Raw genomic sequence first — 11,287 nt, 5'->3', positions numbered from 1 at the left:
TATATACTGTTTGTTTAAAATAGAGTATTTTTATTTCATTCCTTAACTCATCCGCACAGCAGTGGTATCACACTTCAGACGCCATTCAATTACTGATTTGTACGGTACAACCGATGGGAACCTGCTCCGTTTTCTTCCGACTTTTCTAGCTTTCTGTTTTTACTTTGTACATTGAGCATTGCTTATTTCCTTTTCAGAAATGTACAGGACTCTGGAATATAGAAATGGAGTGATGTTGACCTACCACTTTTAAAGAAAAACAAAATGAAACAAAAATAAAAGATCATTATATGAAGCCATCCAAAGTAGAGTTTATTTGAGGATCCGCAGCCTGAATTAAGCACATGTAGTATTCCTGGGTTGTTTTGGTTTTGGTTTGGTTTTTGCCATAGGGCACATGTGCTCCGCTGAGAATGATAAGAGAGACAGAAAGAGGGAACGTGCGAAAGTACTCCCAGGGGGGTTGGCCACGCCGCAATCCCTCCTCTTCCATTCGCCCCTCAGGATTTGGGGCATGCATGTACACACACCTGGAGTGAGTTTCAGGCTGCCAGGTCTGGGACTTGAGCATGATCAGCCACACGGGAATCCAGCGCCTTCACCACCACTCCACCTTTTGGCCCGTATTCCTGGGTTTTAATTGATTAACTGCTGTTCTTTTCTCAAATTATTGATATGGTTATTTAAACATTTAGAGTAGGATCAAGCATCCTCAGTCTTTTTTATCCCACCACACAACTAAAACTCACTGGATTTGTCACTGCACTCAGGGATGTCGCAAAGCGTAGGAAGGAAATTCATTCTGCAAGAAACCTACCGAGATCCATTCGTTCGTTCAGAATCATAGCCATTCAATCTCCAACGAGCTCCTTTGGAGACCTTGGAAAATTGATTTTCAGATTTATGCTCAATACAACAGCTCAGGGGACCAACAGATGGCGTAATGGCTATGTCACTGGACTCCCATGTAGTCGACCATGGTTCACGTCCTGGACCCGGTGACTTAAACTCATGCTGGGTGCATGTGTGCCCAAAATCCTGAGAGGAAAATGGAGGAGAAGGGATTGCGGCGTGGCCATCCCCCCTGGGGGGTGATTTCTCGCTTTCTGTCTCTATGTCTGTCTCTGTCTGTCTGGTGAGCACACGTGCCCTATAGCAAAAAAAAAAAAACCGACAACCAAGGGGGTGTCACAGTCCCTTCCCCTCTGTCCTGGACATGGTCAGTAAACACCCCCTTCCCCCCTTCCCCATGCATGCCAGTCCCCATCACACCACGTCTCAGCGTCACAGCCCGGCCTTGTCCACACCCACCCGCAGAGTTGAAGGTGCGTGAAACTCATACCCCTCCAATGACGGAAGCTGACAGGTGCAGGAGTGAGAAAGCCCAGGGGACCTGTCTGGACAGATGCTTGTGCTCCAGACAGTAAACACCCCCTTCCCCCCTTCCCCATGCATGCCAGTCCCCATCACACCACGTCTCAGCGTCACAGCCCGGCCTTGTCCACACCCACCCGCAGAGTTGAAGGTGCGTGAAACTCATACCCCTCCAATGACGGAAGCTGACAGGTGCAGGAGTGAGAAAGCCCAGGGGACCTGTCTGGACAGATGCTTGTGCTCCAGAGCGCCCCTGCCCACCCCCTCCTCCCATCCACACACACACACCCTTGCTTGGCTTTCTTCCTTCCTCTGCTGGTTTCCTGCCTCCTCGTCCTTTCCTTTCCTCCTCCCGAGAGCCCTTCCTTAACAAATCATGAGCATGCAAATCTGCCTCTCCACTTCCAGAAGACCTGACCTAAGACGCCCCATCACAGCAAAACAACATGCTTCAGAACTGGGTTAGGCAGAAAAATAGGCCACAGAGTAAAATCATCATCAAAAAGAGTCCCAAAGCCAAGGTAAGTTTTCGTCTACACAAGCCAAGAGGAAGAATGGATTTGACCACGGGAGAAGATGCCCATCTTACCCATGGGGATCGAGTTGGCAGGTAACCCCATGGAGAGATCAGTGTGACACTGGGCTTTGCCCCTCTGGTGGGGGTTAATCCCCTACAAGATAACGTGGGATAGGGAACAACTGATTCCGGGGCGGAGGGAGGGCCGGCGGTGGGGGTGAGGGCGGATGACTGGGAGAACTCGTGAAGCTCTGTGGAGCATCGCTTGCTCCTCCTAAACACAATGAATTAAAACCACATTTTTAAACATTTATACTAAAGTTTGGCAATGGGTGACTGAAATACCTTTCTCCTTTAAAAAGATATCTTTTAAAAAGATCTCTCTCCCGCTCTCTCTCTCTCTCTTTTAGCAGATTTTTTGCCTTAGGGTGCATGCAAGTGCTGGGGAGTGAGAGCGACAGGGACAGTGAGAGGGAAAGTGAGAAATCACCCCCTTGGGAACCAGCAGTTAGCGTAATGGCTATGTCGCTGGACTCCCACGTAGTCGACCGCAGTTCGTGTCCCGGATCCGTTGGCTTAAAACTCACGCCGGGCGCGTGTGCGTGCGTGCCCAAGATCCCGAGAGGAGAATGGAGGAGAAGGGATTGCGGCATGACCATTCCCCCTGGAGGGTGATTTCTCACTTTCTGTCTCTATGTCTCTCTCTGTCTGTCTGGCGAGCGCACGCGCCCTATAGCAAAAACCTCTCAAAAAAAAAAAAAGAAAGAAATCACCCCCTCCATCGGGGATGGTCACACCACAATCCCTTCTCTATTCTCTTCCTAAGATCTTGGGCATATGCGTACATACACCCAGCATGATTTTGAAGCCACTGGGTCTGGGACTTGAACTGCAGTTGGCCATGTGGGAGTCCAGCAATGTAACAGCTACACCATCTGCTGGTCACTCTTTTTTTTCTTTTCTTTCTTTTTTTTTTTTTTTTAATTTGTGCACTTGCTGGAGTGAGACAGAGAAAGCAAGAAAAGCTCCCCATGGGAAATAATCACGCTGAAATCTCTTCTCCTCCATCTCTCCCTCCTTTGGGGACTGTGGGTATGCATGCACACACACCCAGTGTGTTTTTCAAGCCACTGGGTCCAGGACTGGAACTGTGTGGTTTGCTATGTGGGATCCAGCTCACCTCCAGGCCATGGGCTCTCCAAGAAACTTTCTATGTACTTCTACTGGCCTTATTAAAATCCTAGTATGGTGGGGCCAGCAGATGGTGTAGTGGTTAAGACACTAGATTCCCATGTGGCTGACCACAGTTTGAGTCCTGGACCCGGTGGCTTGAAACTCACACCAGGCATGTGTGTGTTGACACCCAAAATCCCAGAAAGAGAATGGAGGAGAAGGGATTGAGATGTGGCCATCCTCCCCAGGGGATGATTTCTCGCTTTTTGTCTTGTCTCTCTATCTCTATGTGTCTCTCTGGCAAGCACATGTGCCCTATAGCAAAAACTCTCTCTCAGGGCCGGCAGGTGGCAAGGTGGTTAAGAACACTGGATTCCTACATGGCTAACCATGGGTCAAGTCCCAGACCCGGTAGCTTGCTTTCTCTCTCTCTCTCTCTCTTTCTCTTTCTCGCTCCGTCCCTCTGGTCAAAGTGGAAAATAGATAAATAAATAAAGTTACATAAAATAATTCTTTAAAAAGAAATCTCTCAAAAAAAAAAAAAAAATCCTGGTGTAGTGACAAGTGATGGGAGGAAAGAGGAGAGAGTGAGCACCTACCCAGGAGTCTGTCCTGGCCAGACAGAGTGCTGTCCCCAAACTAACCTCATTCAGACACAGAAATGAGCTGTTGCTGCCTGCGCCCGTTGTTGGCAAGGAAGCAAAGAAAAGGACCTGATATTTTTGGTTGTTAATGACTATTTTGGTCACACTCCACCCACTTCTGACCCTGCAGAAGTAGGGGAAGAAGAATGACCGAGAAGCAGGAGGAACTCTCTCCTGGTGTAACTAGTTATCTCTCTCTCTTTTTTTTTTTTTTCCGATAGAGCATGTGCACTTGTCAGAGAGAGACAGAGAGAGGGAGAGACAGAGAGAGGGACAGAGATAATTCACCCCCGGGCATCTGGCCGCAGTTGCTTCTCCTCCCTTCTCCTCTCATGTTTTGGGCACACACACATGCACCAGTGTAATTTTCAAGCCACTGGGTCCAAAACTGGAACCGTGGTCAGCAAGGTGGGAGTCCACACCACCTGCTGGCCCCTCTGGTTACCTTTCTTTTTTTCCTTTTCTTTCTTTCTGTTTTTTCTTAATTTGCCAGGGAGTGTGTGTGTGCTCATCAGAGAGAGAAAGTGAGGGAGCACTTGTTCACACCACAACCCCGAAGTCGGGGCCAACGGCAGGCCCCTCACTTCGCTAGAGTTTTTCAACTTTTTATTATGAACATTTTCGAGCAATCAGGAAAGCAGAAAGATGAAGTGCAATGAGTAGCGACATGCTTTATTTAATCATCGGAGCACTGGGCCATCAATGCCTCATGTGTGTTTTGCAGAATTGTTTCAGAGTTACACACCCACCTACGTCGCCCCTCACTGCTTCACCGTGCGGCTGCAAAGAATTAGGCCATTCCTTTTCCCAGCCGCAATTTGCTTACCAGCCTAATACTATTAACATGAATTCTTTAATGATATCTAATTCTCATGTCCTATTCAGATTGTCCTCACTGTCTCACCACTGTCTACCATAGCTGTTTTTCTCTAACCGGGATTCCACGAACGATCTCACATTCCCATTCGTTTTCATGCCTCTTAAGACTCTCTTAATAGGGACCAGTAGTTAGCATAATGGCTATGTCGCTGGACTCCCACGTAGTTGACCGCGGTTCGAGTCCCGGACCCAGTGGCTTAAACTCACGCTGGGTGCGTGTGCATGTGTGCCCAAGATCCCGAGAGGAGAATGGAGGAGAAGGGATTGCGGCGTGGCCATCCCCCCAGGGGGTGATTTCCTGCTTTCTGTCTCTCTGTCTCTCTCTGTCTGTCTGGCGAGCGCACGCACCCTATAGCAAAAACCTCTCAAAAAAAAAAAAAAAAAAAGACTCTCTTAATAAACGTTTGTTCCCCACACACACATACCTTTTTTCCTAACATCGACTTTTTAAGGCAGTGAATCTGAGTTCTAAAAATAAAACTGCTCTATTTACTAACATAGGGAAAAAAAAAAAAAAAAGACGTAACTGTCAAACAGATCAGAAACCCCCATCTCTCCGGCCAGCTCGCTTGCTCCCTGTAAACTAGATCTAAGAGGAATTCAAATAATCAAGAAGTTGCCTGGTGACAGCGGAATTAGTACAAAGGAAACAAATTCTGTGGTTCAAACGTTTAAAGATACGAAGCTTTACCAGCCTGCTTCATCGTGGCCGATTTTCCTATTTCTGTGTGTTGTTTGGCCAAATAGTGCCCATGGGGGAGAGAGGGTTTACATGGCTCAGAACCAACTTAGTGCTAAGTAGAAATTATTTAAAAGCTCTCAAGGGGGCTCAGCTACAGGGGGTATGACGGAAGCACAGGGCTCTTCAGTGCTGGAAGTCAGAGAGAAGATCAGGGTTCGGTTCCAGGTGGACCCACTCTTACCAGGTGTAATGCAGGCCCATTTCCCAGCCTGGCTGGGAAAAGCTGGTGGCAGAATTCCAGCATGAAACTTTGTTGAAGGTGACCGTCATTCCCTCTCTCCGTCTCTGTCTCTGTTTCTCTCTCAATAAAACGACAAAAATATGCACATGTAAGATTCAGAAAGTTTTTTTTTTCCTATTTTCAAATGAACTATGTAGTAATTATACTTTAGGGTTCAAAAATGTGTACTCTCTACCTTCATTGTCTTCAACATAAAACAATTAATCTGGGCGCCAGCAGATGGCACAGTGGTTAAGGCGCTGGACTTCCACATGGCTGAGGTTGAAGTCCCAGAGCTGGCAGCTTAAAACTCAAGCCAGGCGCCAGTATGTGCATGCTTAAAATTCCAAGAGAATAGAGGAGAAGGGATTATGGTGTGGCCATCCCCCCCACGGTGGGGTGGGGGGGGGGGAATTTCTCATTTTCTCTCTGTCTCTCTGGCAAGTGTGCATGCCCTATAGCAAAAAGGAAAAATAGATAATGTCCCAGGTCCCCATCATAAGTGACCACAGGATCACAGCATCTGAGAGTGGGCATTAATGCCATCTTACAACTGAGGCAGGAGCAAGTGGCAGACCAGAACAGGGTGGTCAGGTCTGAGGTCCTCACTGCTTTGCTACCACGATCTCCTATTGAAAGGATCCTTGTCCAAACAGCCGAAGCGTGAGGGGACCTGGCCAGTGTCCAGATGGCCCTCATCCCAGGCCATTACATCCTCAGTGTACTTTGGGATAGTCACTGCTCTTTGAGACGCAAGAGGTTGCTCTGTCTTCTCCCCTATTCTGGAAGTGCCGCATGTGTTTTTAAGAGGTTTCTGCCTTAGGTGCACATGCACTGGCCAGAGAGAGACAGTGAGAGGGGAAGGGAGAAATCAACTCCCAGAGAGATGGCCACGCCGCTTCCTTCTCCTCCATTTCCTTCCTAGAATACTGGGCAGCACACACACGGTGCCCAGTGTGATTTTCAAGCCACCAGGTCCAGGACTCATACCGCGCTGGACCACCTGGGAGTGCAGCTAGGCAACCACTGCGCCATCTGCTGGCCCAGCAGTCGAACTGCGGTCGACTGCATGGAAGTCCAGCGACATAGCCATTACGCCATCTGCTGGTCGCCCAGCCCCAGCTCTTGCATGCCTTTATTTCTTCTGGTACTATTCTTAGCCTGCGCCGCTTCCCTTGTGCCCAGAAAGGGGAAAATCCCAATCAACAGTGTCTCAAAGATGCTCACACCAGATTCAAGGCTGCCCGATTTTCTTTTGAAGTTGAAGAACCATGTCACTGAACTCCCATGTAGTCGACTACGGTTCGAGTCCCGGACCCGGTGGCTTAAAAACTCACGCCGGGCACGTGTGCGTGCGTGCCCAAGATGCCGAGAGGAGAATGGAGGAGAAGGGCTTGCGGTGTGGCCATCCCCCCTGGGGGGTGATTTCTCGCTTTCTGTCTGTGTCTGTCTTTCTGGCAGCGCCCTATAGGAAAAACCTCTCCAAAAAAAATTGATAGAGGGCTCGTTTCCTGGCGTTCAAATGTGTTGTATGTGCTAATTCCATTTCTCGAGGGCTTTGATGATTAAGAGACAGAATCAGTCCATTTTTTTGGGGGGGGAGAGATTTTCGCTATAGGGCGCGTGCACTCACCAGACAGACAGAGAGAGCCATAGAGACAGAGACGCATTCCATTTTTCAGATGAAGAAAAGTCATCTACTACGCCAGACTGCACGTCAGAGTCAGGACAGCAGCTTGGGCGCCACGTGTCCTAGACCACGCCCTGTCCAGGGCCACGCCCCACATACCTAGACCCCGCCCCACAGTCCGTAACACAGGACTTAACAGGAACCCAGCCCAGACCCTACAGCTGGGAGCAGTGCCCTCCCTCCCCTGTCCAGGGCTACAGTCACTGGTCCCTGGGTGGTCCCTTGAACTGATATTTTTTTCCCATGTGCTCATTGGAGAGACAGAAAACAAGAAATCACCCCCTCCCCATCCCTTCTCCTCTAGTTTCTTTTCTGGATCTTCAGCATGCACACTCACACATGAGTTTCAAGCCTCAAGCCACTGGGGCCAGGACTTGAACTGCGATCAGCCATGTAGTCCAGCACCTCAACTGCTACGCCACCTTCTGGACCCCTATGAAATATACTTTCACAGGCAGACTTGTTTCATGCTGGTTAGTTGATGATGCTCTTCTCTGGCTACTCCATGGTTGGCCTGACTTCCCCCACGTGTAATCACCTGCAGCTGCCTGATCCTCATCTGTCTGGAATTTTCCATGGAAAGAAAAGCTGTTGTGCTGACCTCATAGTACAACTGGTAAATGCGCTAGATCCCCCATGGCCAACCATAGTCAAATTCTAGCCTCAGTGGCTTAAAAAAAAACATACTAGGTTGGGGCCAGCAGGTGGCATGGTGGTTAAGGCACTGGATCCCACATGTCCAACTATGTGGTTCAAGTCCCAGACCTGGAGGCTTGGAAAACACACCAGGCATATGTGTGGTCATGCCCAATATTCTGAGAGAGATGGAAAAGAAGAGAATTGTGTCATGGCTATCCCCCTTGGGGGAGGGGTGATTTCTCACTTTCCATCTCTCTCTCTTTATCTCTCCTGTGAGTGCATGCACCCTATGGCAAAAAAAAAAGAAAAAGAAAAAAGAAAAACAAAACAAACAAAAAATATGCTGGACCCGTGTGCCTCAGCTCCTGATAGGCTAGAGAAATAAGGGGAGAGAGGGACAGTGCAGTAGCCATGCCCCACTGGGAGTTCCCCTTCCCTCTCCTCTCTTTCTCTTGCAAGTGCATGTCCTCTGGCAATTAAATAAAACAAAACATCCAAAAAGGTTATCTACAATTTTTTTTTTTTTAATTACAAAAAGAGAAGCACTGTCTCAGAGGCAGAGGATGTCTGTGGGCCACAGAAAGCCCAGCCATGGATCAGGCTCCCTGATCCCACACAGTCAAGATCAGCAGTTTTCTTTCTTTAAGAATTCTTTTTTAGGGACCAAAAGTTGGCGTAATGGCCATGTCGTTGGACTCCCATGTAGTCAACCAGGGTTCGAGTCCCAGACCTAGTGGCTTAAACTCACACCAGGTACGTGTGCGTGAGTGCCCAAGAGGAGAATGGAGGAAAGAGGATTGCAGCGTAGCCATCCCCCCTGGGGTGGGGGGTGATGTCTCTTTCTCTTTATGCACCCTATAGCAAAAACCTCTCCAAAAAACAGAATTATTTTTAAAAATTTGTTATTTTTTAACTTGCTATAGTCATCGAGATAGAGAAAGCAGGGGTAGGGAAGAGGGAGTGAGAAAGCAAGCCGTCAGGTCCAGGACTCAAACCATGCTCAACCATGTGGGAGTCCAGTGCCCTAACTACCACGCCACCTGCTGGCCCAAAGCAAGCATTTCTAAAATCCGGGTTCAACAGCTGCCACTGATGATACGGATGACTCGCCCCCAGCTCAGGTCAGTTCTTAACAAACAGGAAACATATTCTCTAAAGGGCATGTTTCCACAGAGCCATTTCAAGAAAAACAAAATACTTTTATTATATTTTTTAAATTTACCACATGATACCGTATTACTGTCGGAGAGCCATTTCACAAGCATTAAAGTAAAAGGAAGAAAATAAAGTCAGAAGAGCCGCCTCATTTTCTTGGTAATATCGAGGTCCAGATATTCGTCCAGAAAGCTGTTTGCGATCCCCAGGGCACCTAGGACACCCAACAAGGCCAACGCACTCAGGCTCAACTGGAAACCAGCCATCCTGCAGGAGGAAGAGGAAGGCCAATGACAGTGGCTCTAGCGCAGAAGCTGGGAGTGCCAGGGCAGGGCAGGCCGGCGCTCAGCGGCACACGCAGAAGTGCTGCATGTTTTTGCCATTTGCGATTTTCAGTTCGCCATAGAAATCAAAGGGAAGGTCTAGCCACAGAGGTCAGGCATCCTTGAATAGTCAAAGGATTATCAAGGCTGGGATTATTTCCTTGGTAACTTCCTAGAGACGTGCAAAAGTTTTGCAGGGATTTTAAGGGTCCACCACACCCCGTGCACAGTTCTGTGCTCGCGTTTTCTCATCTCAGGCCCAACTGTGTCTGGCCGGGCAAAATTGGGATCACCCTTTGGAACTGCAGTTCTCAGGGCTATCTGTACTTCTCAGGGACTGGAAAGGACACTTCGTCCTGCTCCGTTTTACATAACTGTGTAACTATTGGGTCCTTACCTTTTTTTAGGAGCTTCTGCATATCCCCAGAAGTACTGGTGGCGGGCGTATATGTACACCAGACCCAGGCACGTGGCAAAGACTGCAGAGGGAAAAGAAACGGTGCAGAATGTGAAAGCAGCCTCTGACCCTGGACTATGACAACTGAGAAGACACTCACAAAGCAAACGACTGGGGCCAGCAGACAAAGTGATCACATTGCTGGACTCCCACTTGGCAGTTTTGAGTCCTGGACCCAGTGGCTTGAAATTCACAAGATGCACCTGTGTGTGTGCGCCCAAGCTCCAGGAGAAGAATGGAAAAGGGATTGTGGTGCGGCCATTGCCCCTGAGGAGTGATTTCTCACTTTCCCTCTCACTGGCGCTCTCGCTCGCTCTCTCTTTTGCAAGCGCAGATGTCCTAAGGCAAAAACTCCTACAAAATAAGTTTAAAAAATAAAGCATACAGGGAACCAGCAGTTAGCGTCATGGCTATGTCGCTGGACTCCCACGTAGTTGACCGCGGTTCGCGTCCCGGACCCGGTGGCTTAGAACTCACGCCGGGCACGTGTGCGTGCGTGCCCAAGATCCCGAGAGGAGAATGGAGGAGAAGGGATTACGGCGTGACCATCCCCCCGGGGTGGGGTGATTTCTCGCTTTCTGTCCCTATGTCTCTCTCTGTCTGTCAGGCGAGCGCACGCGCCCTATAGCAAAAATCTCTCCAAAAAAAAAAAAGTAAAAAAAATTAAAGCATACAATGGGGCCAGCAGGTGATGTGGTAGTTAAGGTGTTGGAATTGCCACATGGTCGACACATGGTTGAAACAGTCCCAGACCTGGTGGCTTGCTTTCTCACTTTCCCTCTCTCTCTCGCTCTCTTTCTGGTCAAATTAAAAATAAATAAATAAAAATTTAAATGAAATTGTTTTTAAAAATAAATGAAGCAGGGGCCAGTAGATGGCGTAATGGCTAAATCACTGTACTCCCATGTAGTCTACCACAGTTCAAGTCCCAGACCAGGTGGCTTAACTCATGCCAGGCACGTGTGCATGCATGTTCAAGATCCCAAGAGGAGAATGGAGGAGAAGGGATTGTGACGTGGCCATCCCCCCGGGGGGTGATTTCTCACCTTCTATCTCTCTGTCTCTGTCTTTCTGGTGCACACACTCTCGCTTCTATCTCTCTGTCTCTGTCTTTCTGGTGCACACACATGGCCTATAGCAAAAACCTCTCCAGAAAATAAATAAGTAAATAAAATTTTAAAATAAATGAAGCATATGAATGTATCTAACAAATTACTTAAAGTAGACTGACTATATTTAAAAAAAAAACTCTTGCAATTCAATAATAAAAGTAAAACAACTTAATGTCTTAAGTGGGACAAAATATTTGAATAGACAACTCACATAGGAAGATAAACAAGTGTGCCAATAATAACACAAAAAAAATCTTGATATGATTCGGCATCAGCAAACTGACACTTAAAAGTACAAATGAGGGAACCAGCAGTTAGCGTAATGGCTATGTCGCTGGACTCCCACGTAGTCGATCGCAGTT

General features: G+C 48.1%; 1 protein-coding gene across 2 annotated transcripts in view; it reads right to left on the bottom strand.

Moving 5' to 3' along the window:
• Positions 1 to 9,056: 9,056 nt before the first annotated feature.
• The window catches only part of MGST2 (microsomal glutathione S-transferase 2), a 36,939-nt gene continuing 34,708 nt past the window's right edge, over positions 9,057 to 11,287 (bottom strand). For both annotated transcript variants that reach the window (XM_006144629.3, XM_014586320.2), the window contains 2 exons: positions 9,754 to 9,835; positions 9,057 to 9,300 (listed from right to left, as the gene is read on the bottom strand). In XM_006144629.3, coding sequence (XP_006144691.1) covers positions 9,168 to 9,300; positions 9,754 to 9,835 — 215 coding nt within the window. In that variant the 3' untranslated portion in view covers positions 9,057 to 9,167. The remainder of the gene's footprint in view (positions 9,301 to 9,753; positions 9,836 to 11,287) is intronic.

Source organism: Tupaia chinensis, unplaced genomic scaffold, assembly GCF_000334495.1.
Source record: "Tupaia chinensis unplaced genomic scaffold, TupChi_1.0 Scaffold000127_2, whole genome shotgun sequence".
Lineage (NCBI taxonomy): Eukaryota > Metazoa > Chordata > Mammalia > Scandentia > Tupaiidae > Tupaia > Tupaia belangeri.
Note: the sequence above shows the minus strand (reverse complement) of the source record. Positions and strands in the feature narration are given on the sequence as shown.